The 24,099-nt window shown below is 39.6% G+C and overlaps 1 protein-coding gene across 2 annotated transcripts in view; it reads left to right on the top strand.

Moving 5' to 3' along the window:
* ca16b (carbonic anhydrase XVI b) overlaps positions 1-24,099 on the top strand; it is a 118,294-nt gene that overhangs the window by 63,047 nt on the left and 31,148 nt on the right. For both annotated transcript variants that reach the window (XM_078248666.1, XM_078248665.1), the window contains exons 4-8: positions 4,203-4,351; positions 12,171-12,266; positions 14,394-14,460; positions 20,358-20,515; positions 21,641-21,833. In XM_078248666.1, coding sequence (XP_078104792.1) covers positions 4,203-4,351; positions 12,171-12,266; positions 14,394-14,460; positions 20,358-20,515; positions 21,641-21,833 — 663 coding nt within the window. The remainder of the gene's footprint in view (positions 1-4,202; positions 4,352-12,170; positions 12,267-14,393; positions 14,461-20,357; positions 20,516-21,640; positions 21,834-24,099) is intronic.

Genomic DNA, 24,099 nt, shown 5'->3' with positions numbered 1-24,099 from the left:
GTATGTATTGCCTTTCTGTTTTTAAATGAGTGATAAATAAAATTATCCTCAACCAGCTAGCTAGCTGCCGTGCTAACCAGCTGCTCCTGCTAACAGGTCCAACCCGATGATGACCCACATAACTAGCTAACATTGGTTATTCACTGACCTAGCTACATATCCAAAAAAGAAAGCTGTTCCCTTGATCATTTAACTTAACACACATACAAAAAATATTGGTTAAATTAAAGATGACATGACACGGAAACCAGCTTCAAAAACGTGTTAATTGCGGGTCTGTGGAGCTCCTACCCCGGCTAGCTGACAAGCTAGCTGCAGCTAGCTTTGGACTGCTTGCTAGCTGCTGCCCATCGCGTCGTAATATCCACCGGTCAAATCTTAACATAGGCTACACAGCGAATATAATCACAGATAAGAAGATGGCTAGATGTTACAATTATGTGTGGGTACTACTGATCATAGACACTTCGTGATTTACTACATGGATTAACGTGTGATAGATAATTAATGACTGCACTTCCCAGAGTTGGGATGCGTTCGGGCATCCATTAGAAAGTTGCATTGGCATACCCAGTGAACAACGGTATGTGGGTACCACGACTGACCATGTCCTCTAAAAACATGGGTACGTGTTATATAAATCTTTACTTAAGTAAAGAATAGATGTTAATACAAAATAAACCCTAGATTGATGTCTTATCTTTGCCATTATGAGGTACCTCCCCCCCGCCGTTAGCGTAGAATCGCGGACCTGTAACCCAGCCAGCTACAAAGAACTAGTAAGCATCTAGACTTTTAAATGATTACGATTTAATGAGGTCCGTGAAAACAGAGAGAGGAAGAATTAAGGGTCGGTATCCAATCTTCTCCAAATACTGCTCTTTGTGAGCACCTACCAGATGCCCCACCTCGACCGATAACAGCACGACAACTTGTTGTTCAATAGAAGAAGTCATAAAGCCATAAATAGTTTATTTAGTGTTATGTATTTCAAACTGATTGAAACTATGAAACTTTCCGCTCGTCTACTACACTGTTCAGCTTGTTATTGCTGGTGATTTTTCCGTCCATCGTGTGGTCACGTGTTTGCAAATTGGTCTATTGAGGAGGAGAGAGGGGGGGGCAAGGTGGAGGGTGGGGGTGTGGCTTTGACCAACTGCCATGCTTCGCTTGTTTGCAAGCCATGATGTCTCTCTCTTTCTCATGGACGGGCCAAATTTTCTGGGCGGGCAAAGCAGAGAAAGGGAAGGTAACCTTTCCCCTTATAATGACATATGGGGAAGATTCCAGATTGGCCCATCTGAGCTTTCATTTTCTCAAAGGCAGAGCATGATACCCAGGGCTCGGTTTACACCTCTCACCATTTCTAACCACTGGGGGACCATAGGCTAGGGGAACTCACATTAATGTTAAAAAACCTCATAAAGTGAAATTTTCATGTCATGGGACCTTTAAATGTCACATAATATAGTGAGTATTTTTGCACATAAACTCTTGCAAAGTCCTATTTTTGTGTGTATTCTGATGAAACCCAGTTACTGTAAATACTATTGCAATGCATTTATGGGACATTGATTTTATGTGACCATAACTAATTCTACAATAAACACCTGTATTACAAGATCTTCTGGACCAACATGTCAAACCTTCAACAGTGCAGAAACTGGTAAATACATTGCATCAGAGTACATTTTTTAAAATGCTTGCTATTCTACAGCTGAAGCAAGGGCGTTACAGCCTTGCAAAAAAAAGTCTAACTAGCAAACCATGCAACAATTTTAAGAGAGAGTGATTTTGCCTGAAGCTGTTCACCACAGCTTCCCACAGTCAACCAATGGGACATCAAGGCCACTGGAAGAGGCTGTCAGTGGCAACATTGTGAATGTGCCCACCACTGACTTTGTATCTATCAATGATGAATCCCCACATTGGGCATAGGGTTGCCAGGTAGCAAAATGTCCCTCTTGCTGCTGTTCCGTCCCCCTGAGTCAAGATCATTTGAGATTTTGTTTAGCTCTTTAAATAGCCTCTAATGAAATGATAAAAGCACATTCATTGTTTAGCCCCAATTACAGTATGCTTTTTTTCTGTGTAATAACTTCAAAAGAATACCAAGTCTGTGTTCAAGGCAGCTTATTTACCATCCAATTTCATCAAGAAAAGTTGAAAAGGAAATGTGGAGTTTACACAGTTCACAAATGCACTAAAAGAAGTCAGAGCTAGTCTACCATCTTTGCCAAGTTGATAGTTCATACCAGTGGCGCAACTACCCAGTGTCAGAGGGGTATGCAGCAACAATTTTGGTGCCCCCCCCCCCCCAAAAAAAAAAACAAATTGTGACAATTGGCAACCTAATCATCACCCCTGGTTGATGTGATTTAAGTGGTGAGTGCTTTTCCATCTCTGTCTGCACTATTTCTTCCCCCAAAAAGGACACAGTGAATAGGTTGGTCAACAGAACTTCAAACCATACTGGACAATTAGTTTTGTGTGGTCTAATGGAACTCCTATCTGATGTCGTCACTGGTCTCATCTCTACTTGATGCCATCGCCGACCTCATGTCTGTCTCATTCACTCCTTGCCTGTGTTCTTCTCCACCAAGACATATTGTCAAACAAACATTATGTAATAGATTTCATTAGTTTTTCCATATCAATAATATTAAGAAATGAATATGTTGGTATCAAGTGGATCCCCCTACACTTCCACCTAATGTTAGACCTACCTGTTGCCTTCCCATGTCTTTCCTGATCCACCATCCTCACACCTGAATGAGATTAACTCACTGTTAAATATAGCAGCCTTAAATCAGCCTAGTGATGGCATCAGATAAGACAATTATTATGCAGTAAGGTTGTGCTGCTGTTGAAATTACATTCACATTTAGTATTTTAAATATTTATATATTTTTTTCATATTTATTTATTTTTCTTCTTGTCATTTATTGTGCATGCTACCTTATATTTACCAGTTGTTATTTTACCCTAATACAATTGAGATATGTCATGCATGGGATTGGTACCATAGGGTTTAACCAAACTCTAAATGTAGCTATCAGCAACATTGGTTTGCATTAAGTTAGCAAACACTAGCCAGTCTGTTAACATGAATATGTGCAAGACTCTAAGTTTGGTAGCAAATCTATTCATGATTCCATGGTAAACCAGAGTTATAGCATTAGTTATGTTTTCCAGATTATTGTCATTTATTGTACATGCTACCTTATATTTATCAGTGTTCAGCTCAGCAACCTCGGTTTTGCATATTCTAAGCTAGCCGTAAACCCCCCAGTGTTGGCAAACGCTAGCTAGTCTGTTAACATGAATATTTGCAAGCCTCCAAGCACAGACGTCACACTTTAAATCCTACCTGTTGCCTCTCACCATCCACTTATTTAACTGCTGTCGCATCCCTTGACAGGTCATCTCCTTTTCCCTCTTTCTTTTTCTATTTTTAGCCCCAACAGCTGTTTTGCTTTGCTCTTTTTCCATAGACTTACTACTCATACGCTCGTACCTGCTCACTCAGCGCTCACAGCGCCCACCGCTCCCCCCCTTTGCCTCCCTCTTCTATGTCAACATTCTGTGATGGAATCTTATGAGACAGGGCGCCATTAGGACAGGGCGCGTTATATAATAACATTGAGGAACTGCAGAAATGATTTAGAAATGCACAACAGCAGCTACATATTGAAATATACAACATAACATTATTTTTTTTTTTTTTTAACCATCGCTTTGGCGCCGCATATAGCGCATACCCACTTTTTGCGCCACTGGTTCATACTAACAATAAAACTGATGAACAAATGAACCGGTGTCTGAAGCAGGTATTGCATTGTGTCATTTTATCATAGCAAACAGATTATGTTTGATATTTTGAGATAAAGTGCATCGTCTCAGGATAAGAAGCTTATAGAATAAATATGAACATCACTGAATTGGAATGGGTTATTTTGAGATAATGAGATAATTGAGTTGTCATTACAAAAACCAGATAATGAAAGAATTTCGATAATGAGAATTATGTTTTGTTCTTGAGATAACAGGCATTAAATAAAAAGATGAGCAGCCACTGCCGCTCTGAGCTTCTGTACAATAAGTTGTTTGACTATTAATCTTGCTTCCTTTGCATGAGTGTACTTAATGTTCCTTCTTAGTTTGAGTCCATCTTTTTTTACTTATTATTATTTTGTCTCCAGTTGCTGTTCTCCTGAAGGATGACTACTTTGTAAGAGGTGCTGGACTGCCGGGGCGTTTTAAGGCTGAGAAGATGGAGTTTCACTGGGGCCATACTAATGGATCAGCAGGCTCAGAACACAGCATAAACGGCAGAAGGTTTCCTGTGGAGGTAAAGCATCCTTTCACTACAATACACTTTTACAAATGTGCAATATGGGTCAACACTGAATATTGGAACCTGGTGCAGAATTGAGGCAACGCATTAATGCTTCTAAAATTCCGTTAACCAGGGCTCCAAGAAGTACCACTGGGTTAAGGGCCGAGGATTGTTGAAGAAAACTAAATTCACTATGGTCAAAATATATTTTTAGGTAAAATCTGTCTTCCAAATGATGCTGAAATGGACCCACTGAAAAGTCCAATTAAAGAAAAATAGCAGCTTCCTTAATAAAGTAACCCCCATTGTAAAAATGTGGCTAAAAGATACTATATATTATTAACTTCTTATTGCATTTTTTCTAGTTGCATGAGAACATCTTAAACTTGATTGACTCCTGATTCCTTAACAGATTAACTCATAGGGATAAAGGGGAATTCCATAGCTTTTACACATGAGTCGGTTTACTAAAAAATTACTCCTAAGCAGGACTTGGTGAGGAAATAACCCTGATTATGTCATCAAGAGTTGAATTGCAAACTGGGGGTGTGGAATTTTAAATGTGTGAGTATTTACCAGATCTAACAAAAAATGAATTTGAGTTAAATTATGGGAATTGTAGGATCCAGCATTTTGGAGCCCATACTACGGACTAGTGTATATGTACAAGCTTCTTTTGCTTCGATTCTGACCTTTTTTTTTAAAGTTTCTTGTGAGTTTCCTAACTCTATGAAAGTGTAATACGAGTATCCCTTCAAAACCTTAAGACAACGTTTTTTGAACAGTACAAGAAACTCTGACATTGAAGCATTTAACAAATAAGGCTGTCTATTTCTGAAATTACTTTAAACCGTTAATGGTCAGTTGTAAATCAAAATACAAAAATATTATCTTCCCAAGTAGTATCTTTTGATTCAACCTTAGAATCGGTATCAAACAGTTTTGTCGCCGAGTACTTTGCACATACAAGGACATTAGTCTTGGTGTTTTTATGCATAACTGTAAATACAGTACAAAAAGTCAAGAGACTTAATAGAAAACAGAAACATGTACAATAGAAAACATGAAAATATAAGAAATATGTAAAACTATATTTTTTTTTTATAAATATATTTGTTTTTAAGTGGAAGAGCTGTACAGTTGTGTGCAGGAATGTGCAAACTTTTGACTATGGAATGAACAAAAGTTCACAGTATGAAGCATAAATAGAAGAATAAGTGCTTGTGGCGAGAAAATACTGTAGAGATGTGCGTTAATGTAACGCATACCATAAGAATGTCAAGGATATTGCATAATTGATAGCAGAGTGAAAAGGCGTTGGGGACAAATAAGTGTTGCAGTAAAGTTTAATAAAATGAACATTGAAGCAAAAGTTCTTATTTTTTTTGCACGAGGTCACAACACATGCCAAAAGACAAATAGCAAGACAAAGGAAGGGAGAAAAGATATAACTAGACTAGAACAGCACAGATATAAAGTGTATTAAGTCTGAAACCTTTTGGTATTATGTATTCTGGCTCCTGGATTAAAGCAGAAATCCCTGTCTTTTTATGTGGTGCAGAAAATAAGTTATTAGTGCCTTTCAGTTTTTTATGATTTACAATGCCATTTATTTTCATTATCTAAAAATAATTTGCAAATGTGTCATACTCTTACATTTTGTGGGGTTATATCAAATGTTTTTGTATGGTTTTGTATCCCTTCTATTGTAAAATGGTTAATAGTTAGTGTAAATATAACCCTGTATGACAATAGGAAATGGCTGTTAGTGTGCCTGTCTCCAAACACACAGCTAGAGTCCTCCTGTGTTTGTTTCTTGGCCCTGTTCTTTGGAGCCCTCTCCGCAGGCACAGCTTTTGATGCTAAATGACTGAGTAATTAGGTTTATTTTAGCCACATCACTTTGTGTTCAATGTGGTGTTAAAGGGCACCGGATTATATACAGCCATTATAAAGCGCATAGCTCCTTTGATGGTGTGCTTCTAAATAAGACAATGGAATTCACTTTAATGACAAATTAAGGCAGCCGTGAGGGAAAAAAGCTGAGCAAGAAGAAGAAAATGATGGCCTTCAGATACATTATTTATTGATGTGAAATATATATTTGTAGCTTAACATGTCTTTGTGTGTTGACCAAGGTTTTTGTATTGACCTCTCTGTCAAAGAACATGGATTCCATGTTGAATGTGCTTGGAGTTTAAAAGGATGATGCTCTCTTAATAAAAATAAGGAACATAATGATGTGGCTCTGTGAAAAGATCGTGAAGTAGCTGAGTTATAAAAAAAAATTCCACACATTTGTGTATACGGGGGAAAATATAAACAGGAATATAAATTAGTTTTTTATTTTTCTTGTCACAAGAAACACATCAAGCCAACCTGAGTCAGCTGTAACACCTGAACACTATAGGTTGCCTCTGAGAGTTAAAAAAAACAAGTTTGCAAGGGAGTGGAACAGTTTAACTAGATAGTTAAAAAGTAATGGATAAATGGTAGCATGAGTTGGCCGGGTTAGCTCAGTTATATGCTGTCCTATCATTAAAGGCCGAAATGCCCATAAAAATGATCTTAAAAAAAGAAACAAAAAAGAATTATAGTATGAATGCGAACTTTGACCAAACCTTCCGAAACAATGGAAAAAGGAGCCAAGCCTAAACACTGACAATGTAGGATTACTGTGTCCTGCACAGTGTAAAAACATAATAATCTTATCCATCTTTAGAAATTTAAAAGGGTTAAATAACCATCAGTTTAAAATTAATTAAAAACGACACATTTAGGAAGATAGAAAGAAAAGAAAAACATGACTGGTGGCCTTGATAAAGGGCAACATCAGACAAAAAAGGTTGCTTTAGAGTATTTGTGCTTATGCATGGAATCTGTGGTTTTTTTGTTACTAATGGTATAGGCACTTTAAACTGAATGTGACTAAATGCACAGCAGGAATCGTGAAGGAAGTTCTGCCATTTGGATGCAAAGGAAATCTGAATCTTTTTCATAACTCAAAGGATGAGTGAGGCTCTTCTTTGCTATGTATTCGGTTAACATGCATGTCAAGAGCATGCAGTCCTGATAGGATTGACTTGATATAGAGTATGATGGGGATGGAGTGACACCATGGGGAATTACTGCATAAGAAAAGAATAGGGCCAACAAAAGACAGCCACTCATGGCAACCATATCCTCAAGGGAAATGCAGTAGTCTTTGTTACAGGAAGTACAAAGAGGAATATTCCATCCACATATCCGCAAAGATGTTTCCTGTTAACTATATACCGTATACTGTATGTACATGCTGCATCATATATGCAGAAACAGGGAGGTCTGCTTTCTTTTAAATTATTCTTTTTATCAATAAGTCATACATCAGACATGATATATTATTTCACTCTCCAAATCAGAAGGTGAAAGAGGGTAATCGAATGATGAATGGTTGAAGGGGAAAATGGTTATGCAGAATCTAGCCTTTGGCCATTGAACTGCTTTATCCTGTAAGATGTGGCATTTTCATATTTCATATGTATGCCTTGGCAGAGTTTGATGTATTTGAGATTATATTGCATTCGACACCACATGCACAGCAAAACTCCACATTCATAAATGTTTGTGTTTGACAGTGGTCTTTTACAGCAGAGGTTGGCTTTTGTTTTGTTGTGTATATGTTTTGTTCTTTGAGAGTTGAGCAGCATGACCTTGGAGGTTGAGCCCCAGGGCTTATTTGTCTCTGCTAAACAGAAACTGTTTTCCAATCTGCTGTCTATTTATCTCTCCACTTCAAATGAGTCACATCCAGCCTTAAGTCGCTTGTAACACACTGCATAAAGCATTTACTCTTGTAGTGGGGGGGAAGAAAACCTCAAAAGTGTTTATTTAACCTGCCAAGAAGCTTGGAAACGTACAGAAATATAGTTCACACATGGGTACAGGGGGCGGAAAGACACATTCAAAAAGCTGCATTATAAAGCTGCTTTGCCTTTGTAACATGGTCATGTAAAAAAAAAAAAAACAACTACGGCTGCTCGGCCTGAGGCTCCTGAGCTTGACATTAATCTAACCACGGCCTTTTTCGTGGGAGTGAAGTGAGGAAATCGATAGATGGACCACCTGTTCGCTCAAACAGCACAATGAAAAATGAAACAGTGGATTTTTTTTTCTGCCTCAGGCTACCATAAGGAGATCTTTTCTCATAATATATTAGTGTGTCACCAAGGTTAGATTAATTATACATGGATTACAAATCACACCTCTGAAGGCTACGCACTCAGTACTGCAGATATGAAGTGTTGGGGTGGGTGTACAGTACGGTACATTCCAGAAAGGGGAAAAAAAGCTCCAGTAGGACTGAAAGCATATCTGCAGTCAAGACTAATAGGGATGGATGTGGCGACCCAAATAGCTCAACACACATACTAAATACCATAGAAAACAATGCAAAGTACACAAATGTGATGGAGATAGAAACTGCTGAACACGCCTGAACGAGCAAATGCCTTGGTTTGTGACACATGGAGTTACTGAAGCCAACAACCCATCAGTGGTGTTGGAAAATGAGTGAATGAGGGATTGGTTGGCTGGAAAGATGCTAGGTGTATAGCAACTATCTACAATAATATCTGAATCATGCAATCAGAATTGGAGTGTGTTTTCTTTATCTGCTTGTGTTTTGTCTATTTGCATGTATTACGTTGCAGTGCATTGAGGGGCCAGAGAGAGAAACATACTGTGCTAAAACAGACACATTTACCTGTTAACAACAGGTAAAAAATAAAGTCAGGAAAGGAGAATAAAGTTGTGCTGCTGTGATAAATCCAAGATCTCTCCGCACACAAACTTATTTCTTGTAGTTTGCTTGTCTTGCCTCAATATCTTGCTGTCTTGGGAAATCATGCCAAAGATGAATTTGTTTTTCACCTGTTTGTGCTTAAATGGAACTTGGGAATGCAGAGCAGCTTTCAGCGCTTGTGTTTTCACTCACTTTGTGCTGGAAACAAAATATATTGTGAGCTTATAAACTGAATTTAGACTAAAGAAGGGCTCTGGATATGTGGACAGTGTTGGCCGTCTGCTCTACAAAGAAAACTGGAGGTGAATTATAAAGCTGAAATAATCTTTTGTTTGTCTCCCAGTTTCCACCTGTTACCCCTTGTCTCTTCCAAGCTGTCGTTGGTTAATGGAACTCACCATTTTCAGATGTGTCTTCACATATTTCTCTGTACAACAGTATGGTACATTTTGTACTGACAAAAACAAACCGTATGTATGAATGTGTCTGAATGTCTAAAGAGAGCTTAAAGATTGGTTAGACCACCTGCAGACATGAAAATCACTCACCTTTCGGCGAAATTCGCCGTTTTGAAACCAAAATAGGTGACCTACGTGAATCGTGTAGATTCGATGAGAAAATGTTTAGGGGGGGGGGGTGAAGTACTCGGGCCTGGTGCCCGATTTCTGGCGTATGACTATTTTAGAAAAATAAATAAATTATCAATGGGATTTGTTTTGATGCGCTGGATTTAACCAATCATCGAACTTCCACCTACCAATGAAACGAGTTCTAGCCAATCAGATGCAAAGTAGGGCGGGTCTCTGCCGAAATGTGAGAGTGCGGTGCCGGTGTGGTCTCCTAAAAAAAAATAGAGGCAAAGTTTATCAAACTTGGAGCATGTAGATACAGGCAGCAGGAAGTTGAGAAAGTAGTTAAAACAAATGGCGCTGGCGATGAATAGAGGACAAGAGGAAAAGGGTGGAGACGGGAAGCCGTTTAGCACTTGGTGCCTCAAATTGAGGGAGCCGGGTGCTTGTTTCTGCAGCGCGTGTTCAAGGAAGACACTGAACGGCAGCAGCGGTAAGACAGTGCTTGCTAGTCACAAGGCTTCGGTCCGTGGCGTGCTCTCTGTAATCCGAGTACGTTACCGGCAACGACCGCTACCGTTGCGACTGTGCCTTCACTGACCGACCGTGATACAAACAATACGAGTGTGCACGTTCATAGCGGAACATGATGTGTCATTAACGATGGCCACTGTGTAAAAGTTATCTGAAGCCCAAACTGCCTTGACAAAGCTGTCTGTTTGGAATTAGCATGGCAGGTATTTACGTCCCAGAGTTTAGACGTCTAGCTATATGAAAAGATAAACAATGCGACTTTAATAAAATGTGAATAAAGCAGCTAATATCAACATGGACAAAATCATGAATGTACTAATTCGCTTTTTTGATGATGACCTGGCCAAAGCAGTAAAGTTTAGTTTCCAACATGATTCATTGTAGGATTATGATATTATTGCAATATGTAAATCCACATTGACTCTTTATTTAACATATGGTTGGAAGAAGTAAAAATTGATCCAAAACTTTTTAGTTTTGAAATGTATGACTTTTATTATTGTGTAATGTCAGAAGGACTTTAACTGTTTTGCCAGTCAAATTAACTTTAATGAGTGCATACTGAAATATTACACTGTTGGTTGGCAAGAAATGCATCTCAAAATGCATCAGATTGATGCTTTAAAATATGGAATATTTAAAATGTTCTTTTGGGGGAGCATGCCCTAGAGGGGTAATATCCTTCTCACCTTTTTCACCTCTGACCCGTTTTCATGCCTGCACCTGCTGGTCCTACTTGAAATCAACAACTCCCATCAATATCTGTGGATGTAAATGAGGTTTACTCCAACAAGGGGGTTTTGTGCCAGAGCTCGCAAACATACACAGTGAAACAAAGCGTGCAATCAGGTGATTCAAATCGCTTTCGGCAACATTTATTTTTATTTGCTGCTATGAGTGTTTGACAATTGAATATCACATTATCCAGTGTGCCGGTAATAAGAGCAGGTCGCATGAGCCAATGTCAGTGAGTAAATGAAGCCTAAGGGGGCCAGCTTAATTGGGTAATGTAGTTAATAACATCTGAAGGGTGATGAATGGCTGGAGCTCTTTCTTGCTGAGTTCTCGCACAACAAATTAGTTACATTATAGGCTGCAGTTAAAGGAACTCTGATTAACTTAAATGATCTGGATTGAGTCGTTTTGTACCTGGTATAGGCCTTTGGTACGCATTAATGGATTTATCCTTATTTATACGCTCATTTATTTAGACTGTTTGCAGCTGTTTTCTGCACAGCCAATTGTGGCTGGTTCTCCCCCCCCCCCCCATTTTCCTTTGAAAGAAGAAAAAAGGCAAGAATACCCTTTAATTAAATCAACATCTAGGACCTTTTTTATTGCCAATTAACTTGGTTCAGTGACATGAAAGGGTTTTTCATTTTAAAGAGGCTCCAGACAGCGAGATGATGGACAGCTCCAATTGCTACTTTTAGAATAATTTCCTGATTTTGATCAGTACTACCATATTATGTCAGATTTTGAAATGGAAGGAATGAAAATCTTTGTTATTGTATTCGGCGAATTATGGTTTTCACATTATATTTGCGCATTCTAAGCTTTGTTCTGCGATCAGAAGCGATGTTGTGGGTGATTTAAGGTAATTGGAAGCAATGATTAGAAGCATACCATTCTGTTAGATCTCTCCTCAGGAAACGAGAACATTCCCCCAGTTCTTCCTCTCAACTCGTGACTTGTCTCTGTGAGAACAGTCGCCCTGAGGAATGGGATGCTGTATTTCTCCAGCATCCCCCAGGAGTGGTAGAACACAAAAAGGAATGACACAGATTATGGGAGATTTATGGGAGTGATAAATACACCCTCTTTTATGCCCCTCAAAACAGCTTTTCATCAGCTCCTCAGCAGTTTGTCCAAGTGAATGATGACAGGGCCATTGGTTTTCCTTGTCCACTCCTTAAGCTGTTTATGCTCTTGTTTCCCCTCCCAGATGCAGATCTACCTTTACAATTCAGATGATTTTGACAGCCTCAGCGCTGCCATCAAAGAGAGACGCATCATTGCTGCCATGGCTGTCTTCTTTGAGGTAAGGTATCACCAGGTCTAAAGGGCAAGACAAAGGTAATCGGGGGGGAAAAAAACGAGACTACACAAATGCACGTGTACTTACAGTGCACTTGAACATAGACATTTTTATACATGCTAGGGTGGTTCTAGGGATGCCACGGTCTGTCCGTTGGTCAGTCCGCCACTTTGGCCCTGACTGAAATATCTAAAAAACTATCGGCTGGATGGTAAACATTATACCTGCTTATACCAGATTCTGCTCATGCTTAAATATGCGTCCCTTATATCCCTTAGTTTTCTCAGTTACACTGCTCTTAAGGAAAACCTTTTGTAATGCCTCTTCATTAAGTTGTTAGTAGTATTGCCTAAATGGAAAATATTCTTTTCATAGGCTTACATTGTACATAAATTGTGCCTATCGCCAACTGTAAGAAATTGTTTATACTGTAATAGATTAGTGAATAAATATAACTAGAGTGGACAGAAATGAGAGGGAAATAGGATATCGTACAGTACTAAGAAAAATAAGAGTAAGTTTCAAGCAGGATGGAAAAAGACTAAAATGGTGAGACAGTTATGACTTAATGGGGTTAGTTGTAATTGTATGCATAAGTCCAATTATGAAAAGGATGAACATGTGAATATGTTTTTGAGGTCAGTAAATGATACATGTTTATTAGAAATGAGCTTTGGCACCTGTGTTATGATAGGAGAGTTTCTCTTCACCTAGCAGCTGATTATTTTTCTGTTTTCTGTGGCACATTGCAGATTCCTTACCGAGATACCACAAATTGTCCCCTGAAGGTCGGCGCACATAAACTCTTAAAGGACAAGAATGGTCCTAATTTCTGTCAACAGTAAAAACACCTCAGAGACTTATGAACCGTGAAAAAGCATACACCAGCAGCACATGTTACACTCTAAATTTCTATTAGCAGTGTCTTTGCGATTGATGGCAGGCGATCAATGTGGGCTAACTTTCAGCTTAATAGTATATAGGCAAGGGTCAGCTCTCAGGAAGAGGGAGGCTGGAATGGGGACACAGGTGTTTGTAATGTAGGTCTACTCTCAGGCACTGATAAAACGTGTGAGTACAAGGACCTAAATGCCTCTGCTGGGTCCTGACATCCCTATTGCTTACTGCAATTAGCACCACCGTACACAATCTGCTGAATAATAGTTTACAGTGCGAGAGTTTTTAAGCGGGCACACACACACATTGGCTCAGATCTACCATTTCTAATCAATGAGGATAGTTCTTCCTGTGCTCCCCAAAGGCCTATTAGTGGCCTCTAAGGTGTGCATATTATCCACATTCAGCATTCAGTTCCACACAATTATTCTCCTCTGACTGACCTGAATTATTGTTGAGCAAGGGAAGATTGGTCCCCGCATCCCAACACTGTTTTGTCCAGTCTTGTCTCTTAAGTAGGACATTGGGGTATTGCAGAACGTGGGGCTGAACAATATTCGCCTGTCTTTAGTCATTTCAAAGAATTAACAGTAGGCCTAATAGATAAGGAGAGAATAAACACAGGTGTCTGTCCTCTGGAGACAGTAAAGCTAACGGTAACACCAGCTACAGGATACAAAGCCCTTCCAATGATCAGATGTGTTCAATGTCTCACAAAAATATAATAAATAAATAAATAGTGTTTATTTATGGCGTTGTGTTGATACACGGGTACTCTCAGGTGGGTTTTGTCAAAAATGTAATATCAATCTTAATTGTTAAAATAAATATGATTATATTAAAGGTCAAAATGTAATTATTTTCCTCAAATAAGCATTAAATACTAATAATAAAGGTATTTGGTAGTAAATGCCATAAAAGATAACATTATAAAATAGTCATTTAGTACAACACCAGAAACGATCATCCCAAAAATGAAATGAAGAGGACTGAATCAACTCATCCGTGACGTAAATCTCAAAATCTCACCAAAAAAGGAACAACACAGACTTCACAATAATACTAGATAGAGTTAGATGCTGCTACATTACATTGTATTGTAGAGATGTTGCCCTCATTGTGCCCATCCCCCTGTAAGTTTTTGATATTGATCATCTTTAGTCATCATGTTAGATTATTTTTCTAGTTTTGTAATCCCTTTTTTAATCCTTTGTCTCTGGACATTTCCTGCAGCTGGGTCAAAAAGACAATCCAGCTGTGGACCCCATCATCCATGGATTGAAAGGAGTCGTGCATCATGGTAAGTAATGGGAAAGTAACCCTCTTATAAACTCTGCTTCTCACAGAACAATGCTATATTATGTATGTGGTGAGTGCATGTGTCTGTAAATATAAAGATGTATAATTGTTATTCTTTGTTTCTCTGCAATGTTCACTTTTGTTTATGTACTCTCCACTGATTGTTTTTCTGTTAAAATCTTCTCCACATGAAACAATACTGTGGGAATTAAGTTCATGTGGGATATTCAAAATGCAATTATCCCTTACAAAATCACTCAGACATATTTTGGTTAATCCTAGAGGTCAATTCTTGTGAAAGTGCAGACTTTGTGCTCTTCCCTGACCTCCATAAAACAAAGACTGATGCTCTTGCTTACAGCTGTTTAAGTGTTGGTCTTCATTTAAAAAACAAACAAATTAGTCTAAACACAAGATATGAGCAGAGTTTAACTTCAAAAGGAGGCAAAATTTGCAAGATACCGCCTCTCCCTTGCTAGTGCAGCTCCACAGTAGGAGACCTGGGAGAAGCTTCACTCAAAGAGAAAAAGCTATTAATTACACGTGAGCCTCAATTAGACAACACTGTTTTATTTGCGAAGGCTCATATTCACATTTAAACTGTTAATGTATTGTGTTGCCTTCATGGCTTATTGTCTCAAATGACTGCTGCTGTGTTGCCTTTACTGCACGCATGACTTATGCAGACCATAAGCAGATGTTTGAACATGACTTTACTGCATCCGGGGGCACAGCAGTTTACACAGACACGTATGGTTTGTTTTACAACAAAGTCTTTAAGTGAGCATAATCATACACAAGGACATGTAAATGGATGAGGATATATATATATACGGTTATTGTGCTGTATCAATGCTGGTTTCACAAGACTAGTTCTGGTCTTCATTGGGACATTTGTAATTATGATTTCACTCATTGTACTGTCTGGAGATGGCTGTTTGATGTTGTGCCATGGTAAGGTTGTGACTTTTGTGTTGAGCATTGGTAGGGGTAAAAAAAAATGCCTTTTCAACTTTTACTCTGAATAAGTAGAAAAAGAAAAACACGTGAGGGGGGAAAAGCTCACTTAGGGACCACTAGAGATTCAATTACATGTGAATTGGCCCCAGATTCAGAAAATGGGTTGCTTTGTTCAGAGAAATTTCTACACTCAAAATTCCATAGAAGTAATTGCAGTAAGGAAAATGGCCTATTTTCTGATTGGCCTATTATCAGCTGGGGGACATTTCACCTGTGTTTTCCATTTCACAGAGGTATTTAAGCTGCCCTTTTCTTTTGCTATATAATCTTGATAAAGACAGATTGCCAAAACAATTTGGTTGGTTATACTAGATTAATTTTTGAATTTTCAATTAATTATAACTTTATTTACAGACTCAAGGTCCAGATATAAAAGTACACATAACATATTACAGGAAGGGTACACACAAACATAAAAACATACAGACATACTGTCTACCACATATTACATAAAGGGAACATACAAAACATACATACATATACAGACACAAAGGTTATGCACAATACTTAAAACATACCGTATTTTCCGGACTATAAGTCACACTTTTTTTCATAGTTTGGTCGGTCCTGTGACTTATAGTCAGGTGCGACTTATATATCAAAACTACTGACTGACATGAACCAAGAGAAAGCATTACCGTCCACAACCGCGAGAGCTTGCTCTAGGCTTGTGACAATTATATGCTGCTCCTGTAGCCTACCCCTGAAAAAGTTAACTAAAAACAACTGACAAACTGAAAAATCGTTAACTGAAACATTAACTTAAAGACAACTGAGAAAAACTGAACACAAACAAAATGCCCCCAAAAAGAAAATCCTATTCTGCAGATTACAAACTGCAGGTAGTAAAATATGCAGCCGAAAACGGTAATCGAGCAGCAGAAAGAAAGTTTGGAGTGAGTGAGAAACTTGTTAGGGACTGGCGAAAAGCAGAGAAGAAAACAAAGAAAGCTAATTGCGGGCTGAAAGCAAGATGGCCAGAGATGGAGGAACGAGTCCACAGATGGGTGCTTGAACAACGTGCTGCCGGGAGAGGCTTGTCAACGGTAGGGTTGGGCATCGAGAACCGATTCCTACTTGGAATCGTTTTCAAAAATTACGATTCCATCGGAATTGTTTCTTTATTGGAATCGTTTAGAGGTTTTGGTTTGATATCCGATCATCACTTCCCAATTTAATATGTGCAAGTTTTGGTTTCCGTAGCGGCAGTAAGCAGCGCTCTAAAGGGGCTTTATTTTACGTTGAAAAAGCCCGGTAAAACTGCAAACCTCCATTGACTCAAAATAAAACTTTCCTCTTATTTGTGGAAATAGGCATGTGACCCGTTTCAACTCCACCTCTCAAAGAATCGGAATCGAGAATCAATAAGAACCGGAATCAAAAGGAAGAATCGGAATTGGAATCAGAATCGTTAAAATCAAAATGATGCCCAACCCTAGTCAACGGTGCAGTTGCGTCTCCACGCCCTGGTAGTTGCCAAGGAGATGAATATAACTGACTTTGCAGGCGGGCCTTCTTGGTGTTACCGCTTCATGCAACGCAACCACCTCTCTATCAGAGCACGGACAACGTTGTGTCAGAAACTGCCTGCAGACTTCCAGGCCAAGGTTGACAGTTTCTGTGAGTTTGTTGAAAAGCAGGTAACTGAACACAACGTGTCACCAGATCATATTATCAACATGGACGAGGTCCCCCTCATGTTTGACATCCCCATGGGCCGAAGTGTCGCAGAAAAGTGTGAATATAGTGACAACTGGTCATGAGAAATCACACTTCACAGTGGTGCTGGCATGTTGTGGAGATGGATCTAAATTGCCACCGATGGTCATTTTCAAACGGAAAACCATGCCAAAAGACGAATCACCCCCCACAGTTGTCGTGGCCGTGAATGAGAAAAGGTGGATGAATCAAGAAATTATGAACATTTGGCTTACAAAGTGCTACACTAAGCGTCCTGATGGCTTCTTTAAAACACGCAAAGCCCTGCTTGTGATGGACAGTATGCGAGCGCACATAACGCCACAGTTCAAAGATAAAATAAAAGCTTGCAACTCCATTCCTGTCATCATCCCTGGAGGCTTAACCAAAGTACTCCAGCCACTCGACATCTCAGTGAACCGGAACTTTAAGGCAGTCTTGCGTCGCCTGTGGGAGGAGTGGATGGTGGATGGAGAGCACAGCTTCACGGCAACCGGGAGGATGTGCCATGCAACTTTCCAGAAAGTCCTTGGATGGATCGACACAGCATGGACTTCAGTGACAACCGAAACCATCCTGTCGGGATTCAGAAAGGCTGGAATAACTGGAACTGATGCTGAGTCTGACGACAGCCCTGCAGAAGAGGAGACAGCGCTTCATCTTCCTCCGGAGTTGGCGGAGTTGTTCAGAAGCGACACCGAGAATGAAGAATTGAAGAATTCAATGGATTCAGTGATGTGGAATGAGATCATTTAGCCTATTCAGCCTCCCAGGTATGTTCTTTATGCTATTGTATAGCTGAATAACTGTTATGGGTGTCATTAACATACACATTCAGCCTGTTGTTCTGTGTTGTATTGTATAGTTGAATAACTGTTAATTTATAATACAAGATTAAATGTCTGTTCTTGGTCTTGGATTTTGTGAAATAAATTTCTAAATAAATGTGACTTATAAATGTTTTTTTTTTTTCCTCTTCATGACGCATTTTTTGACTTATGCGACTTATACTCCAGAGCGACTTATAGTCCGGAAAATACGGTATGCAGATGCGTGTTCCAGTGTTTCCAGAGTTTGGAAGTATATCTGGTATCACTAAATGCAGGGTTAGTTAAGGCAGTTAAAATTGTATTCTTTGACTCTGTTAATCGGCACCTGAATTTGTTTCCTCAGCACAGCATGGAAGGTGGGAACATTACTCGTCACAAACAAATGACTAGCACTGGTCCATCTTGGACACTTCAACAAAATTCTAAGTGCATCATTATATGCCACCTTTATCTTATTTATCTTTGCTTTACTATAGCTGCACCATAGGTGAGCTGTATAAAGTGGTGTACAGTGTGCTCTGAAAAGAGACGTTTTAACTTCTTCAGTACACATATGAAATTTGCGTGCCAACATATTTGCTTGTCCATATAATTTACAGCACTGGTGCTGTATGTCATCATCATCACAAAAATCATCCCTGATAATGTGGCCCGGGTATTTTGTTTTAGTAACTACGTTTAGCTCTTGCCCTGTCAAATAAAAAGACGGAAAGCATAGCTTCCTGTCCTCCTTAGTTCTGACAATCATTACAACACTCTTTTTTGCATTGAATTTGATGTCATACTGTAGTCCATAGTTTGAACAGACTCTAAGCAGTTGTTGTAGGCCAGCACTATAAGGAGACATAACAATTAAATCATCTGCATACATCAGATGATTAATAGGCCGATCTCCCACCATACAACCAGTCTTACACACTTCTAATGTCCTAGAAAGATCATCCATATACAAATTAAAAAGAACAGGTTACAGTATTCCCCCTTGTCTAACCCCATTGGTTAGACAACTGGGAATCTCCATCAGCCTCCAAAAAGGGGCTGAACCCTGTGCTGTGCAATATGGCTGAGGTATATCAACCTTTAATTTATATCAATATTTATTTTAATGGGATATGGTATGAGACAAGACTGTTTATATCGATATACTTTGATGTTGCGTTACGTAAACTGTTTCTTCCATAAAGCTGTGCCAGTGTTTGCATCTCTTCTCCTTCACACTCGGCCACACTTGCTCACAAGTTCTCCTGCAACACGGAGGGAGACATAAATGTTGATATATTGTGCTGGTGTATATTTTTCAAAAAGGGTAGGAAACCCTGTCTTTGCTTTTTATTTTGATCAGTCTGTTTTAGTGCTTGTGACTCACATTGTGATCTCACATGTGGCTTTGACTTTTCCCGCCATTCAGCCTAAACAAGATTTTTTGTCCAGTATCGCCCAGCCCTACTGTGCAGCTCCACATATGTTTGTGCTAACACAACAGTATCTCTCATCTCCTAGATGACAGAGAGCTCAGTATGGGTGTGGTGATTTTTGGACTCTCTTCCTGTTGGCTGCTAAATCCCCTCCCTCCCTCTCGTTAGAGTGGTTGGTTTTCCGCTAGCTCGTTATCCCACAGTCATCCATCCATCAGCATCTCGGCGGCCCATGAGCGATAGGGCACGTACACTGTCTGAAGACAGGGAGAAGAAAGGCTGTGAATACTGAATTTGACTTTGAGTACAGATGAGGCATGGGGGCGAGGCTTCCGGTGCCTCAGTAGTACCATCAGTTCTATCACCCTAAGCCTCTGCTTTTTTTAGATAAGTTCATAAACTGTGAGAGATTGGATTTGACATGAAGTCAGCTTTATTTGGGCTTTTCACTTCATAATTCAAGGAAAAAACAAGCCCACGGCGTGAATTTGCAGGGGACAAAGGGATCTTCCTGCTTGTTTTTTTGTTTTACACATGGCCTTGTCTGGTTTTGAATCACGGAGGCTAGAACAGATCCGGTAATCGTTTGGATCGGTCTTAATGCCTGTAGCCCATCAGACAGTTGTTACATGGAGAAAAGCAGGCTGCCATCCAGCCACAGATCAGCTGTCAGACCAGGCCATTTTATCTGACTCCCCTCCCTTGGCTCCTTTCTACAGAGGACCAAAGGGAGATCTCTGAGTACAGAGATTTGGCCAGAGTTATAACAAGTGGTGAGGCTTTTAACTGCTGTCGCCATCATTCCACTTGTGGAGATTTCAGGAAAGCGGTTAAATTGCCACAAGGAGAATGTAATGAAACAACCATGTTAATGTTGGTGTTTAGCAAAGCATTGCAGGATGGTAAACAAGTTTTTCTGCCCATACTCTACCCAGAAAAGGAGACCAACCTCAGGTCGTTCATCCTGAGGGATTTGTTGCCATCGTCAGTGGACAGTTATTACCGATACACCGGCTCTCTGACCACGCCGCCCTGCATCAAGGTGGTGGAGTGGATCATCTTGTCCAGGCCTGTGTATCTGTCCCACTCACAGGTGTGTTAAGTCCACACACACACACACACACACACACACACACACACACACACACACACACACACACACACCCTGACAGCTCTCTTCTCCATTTGCACACAGTGGAACACTTGCTGCCTCACAGTATCGACGTAGAAGCAAGTTTTTCCCTCATCTACCTCTCCCCCATCCTGACCTTTTCCCTCGTTCCTCCCCAACTCCTCTGCATATGAAACCATAACTGCCTATATAGTGGATGAGTAAGCAGATAGGGGGAGCAAATTAGTAGCATTTGAATAATAGTGCGAGTTAACATTTATACATATATCATACTGTTTGTCTTGAGACAGTGACTATAGGGTCATAGACAACTGCTGTACACAGAGGCTGGTTGTCACACTATTAAAATTGTTCAAGTGCAGAAATGTTCAATATTTTAAATTATTGCAGTAAAGGTTTAACATTTGTTAAATGCAAATTGTAGCATTTTACAGACTCGCCTATGAGCTTTATAGCAGTTTACCTCCCAACTGTGTGCCAAATCATTCCCCGTGCTTTTTGCTGATCCCATACACAGTCCTTTGCTTCATCTTTTATACATACAATTCTTGGGTTACCCAGCTGCATATCCTCTAGAGCGTTCTGTGCTGTAGAAATTTGCAGGGCTCAGTGGAATTTCTATTAACTTGCAGGAGGACAAATCTTTTGTTCAGAAATTACTTTTGCTGCACGAATATTGACCACCGCCACAATGTTTGTGATGCTCACAGATAGTCTTTTATGAACCTGTAATTCATTTCTCCAAGCACGCATAGGACACATTGATTCCACAGTATCTGTAATGTGTAGTCATTACTGCACGCGGCAGGAGATCATTCATGGCAATCAATGGCCACAAATTTGCCCCGTTGAGAAGTTTCAGTCCGGTAGGTAGCCAGGATGATGATTAAGGTCCGTGCCTGCTGGTACCTGTGGTGTGAATGTTTCTTGCAAATACTCTGATCTAGTTGTGAACAGTCAGCTGCTGGCAAGTGGCTACACATGCGGTCCTGCATTATATATATTATATTATACACACACACACAAAGAGTAACAAAGGCACTTTAGCATGGCTTCAATAGCTATTCTCTGCTTCTTTCCATCTAGCTGGAGGCCTTTTACTCAATTTTTACAACGGAGCAACAGGACCACGTCAAGTCTGTCGAGTACTTGAGGAACAACTTCCGGCCCTTGCAGGACCTGGACAATAGGAAAGTCTATAAATCGGCTGTAAAAGACGCATGGCAGAAAGATTTAACTGAAGTCTTGGGAAGCCCTCACAGCACTGAGGCTTCAAGAGGTAAGCTTTGTGTTCTATATTGTATCACATTTTCCCTCTCGGTTGCACTATAACACCACTGGTCTAACCCAAGGATCTCCTGTAATTACAATAATTTTTTGCTATTTTTTAGTACTTGTGAATTGCTTATGATTGGACAATCACTTTTCGGGGAAGGCGGTTTTGCAAATGGTCAGTTGGGTTCCACATTGGCCCCAATGCTGAGGTGGTCACACTGTTGAAAATAGTGTCCAGTGACGCCTCCATACTAATGTTGAATGAAAGTTTCAAAAACATCATCTTCTAAAATTATCAGCATTTATATTTAAATGGTATTAGTATTTTCACCGGACTAGGCTTGGGCCAGTGTAAAAATGTTCAAACCGGTTTGATATAAAGCCAAACACTGGACCGGACATGTATGCCTGAATTTTACAACTAGGTGTCGCACTTGTCTCAGCTGCTCCCAAGTGAGACGATGATGAGTGATGAGAGATCCCATAATGAGAATGTAGCGACTCCAGTCCACTTAGTTGCGGTAATGCACCTAAGCCATGACTTTTTTCCTGCAGTGTTTAGGCGTTAACACGTTGCCTCGTCTTTTTCAGCTCAGCTCACTTCTTTCATTGGCTTGAAATGTAGAATGTTTCTAAATTAGTGGCGCAGTTTTAGTTTTACTTGAGACTTACTATGCCATATATCATCTCCTCATCTAAAAAAACACATGAACTTTATAGTAAACAAGCACAACGTGCGCAGTTCACCCTCCCCAACACTACTGAAATGTGATGTCTTTCATAGCACTGCACTCGGCAGTAAATTGCTGTCAGACACCAGAGGCTCCGATAGCTTGTTCGTTTATAAACAAAGATGTTCTTCATGTTGTCATTTTACTTATTACCAATGTCAGGCAAGCTACTTGGAAAGTTTAGTGAGCTAACCTACCTAGTCTACATTAAATGAAGCTTCACTACACTAAAGCTAATGTTAGCTCTCCAAAAAAAGTAGAAAGCTATAAGCTACAGCAACTTGGCAAAAGTAGTTTACTACATCAAAGATTTTTTATTTTATACATCCATGTACATACAGTACATGTCCGTGTTTGGCAGTGGCACCAGTGATCCTCAGCAGTTTTATTTCGAACCACAGCAGAAAACTCTGCTGCGCTAGACTAACTGACAAATGCCAGTTCAACCAATTAGCATCAAATCAAACCAGTTTAGGCTCATACACAGGACCAGCCCTGTGAAACCAGAAATCAACCAAAATCTACACAAAATACAGTCATATTGCACAGGACTAGTATTACAGATGTTACGGTTCCATTTGATGCCCTTGCTGCCACTTAAAAGCTTACCGCTGTGATGGTATGCGGCGGATTAAGTATGGGCTGCACTTGATAACTGTAGGTGGTGGCAGAATGCTTGAATCCTGTTGACAGCATGGTTGACAGGGTTTTAGGATATAAGAATAATACACCCTCTGACCACAAAGTGGGTTGCAACGGCAGAGTGGCACTGTCCGTTCTTCTGCTTGTTAGGGCTGTGCAGTTATTCAAATTTTAATCAGGATTACGATTTTGGCTCCTAACGATCACAAAAAGAGGGTAATCGAGAAAAACAATTATTTTTCACATTACGTTTTGCAAGTAAACTCTTGTCTTGTGTTCTGAGTGAAAAAAACGTTCAAAATTCAAACGGGAAAAGTATTTCACAGTTCAAGGTGTTTCTACTGTTGGTTTGTTTCACTGTCAATATTGACCAAAATAATTGTGATTATGATTTTTTTTTCCCATGATCGAGCAGCCCTACTGCTTGTTGACTTCACAGGAAGTGAAGCAACTGCAGAACCAGTGTTTCAACGTTTTGGACTTACAGTAACTTTGGTAAAAACTTTAAGATACAAGATATGCCTCTTTTTACATTTGTAGTAAAACTCGCAAGACTTTGTTTTGTTCAACCTCATATTCATCTTATTTATTCAGCTGTGGAACCGGATGAACGGTAAGAAGAGATTTATTATGTATTTGTGTTATGTATGATTTACCAATAGGGCTAACATCACAACAACTAATGAAACATTAAACAATAAAATAGTTATAATAATAATAATTAATTTTTGTCATTGATTAGTTGGGTCTATGTTGTGATGCATCATACGTTATACTACAGTGTCTCTCATAGTCAGACCTCATTTCAGCTAATTAGCGTTGCCTAAATCTGCCAGATTTGTGTCCTTTTTGATGAATTTAAAAACAAATTTTGGACATAAATTAATTCTGTCAGTT

The sequence above is a fragment of the Sander vitreus genome, chromosome 4 (assembly GCF_031162955.1).
Source record: "Sander vitreus isolate 19-12246 chromosome 4, sanVit1, whole genome shotgun sequence".
Lineage (NCBI taxonomy): Eukaryota > Metazoa > Chordata > Actinopteri > Perciformes > Percidae > Sander > Sander vitreus.
Note: the sequence above shows the minus strand (reverse complement) of the source record. Positions and strands in the feature narration are given on the sequence as shown.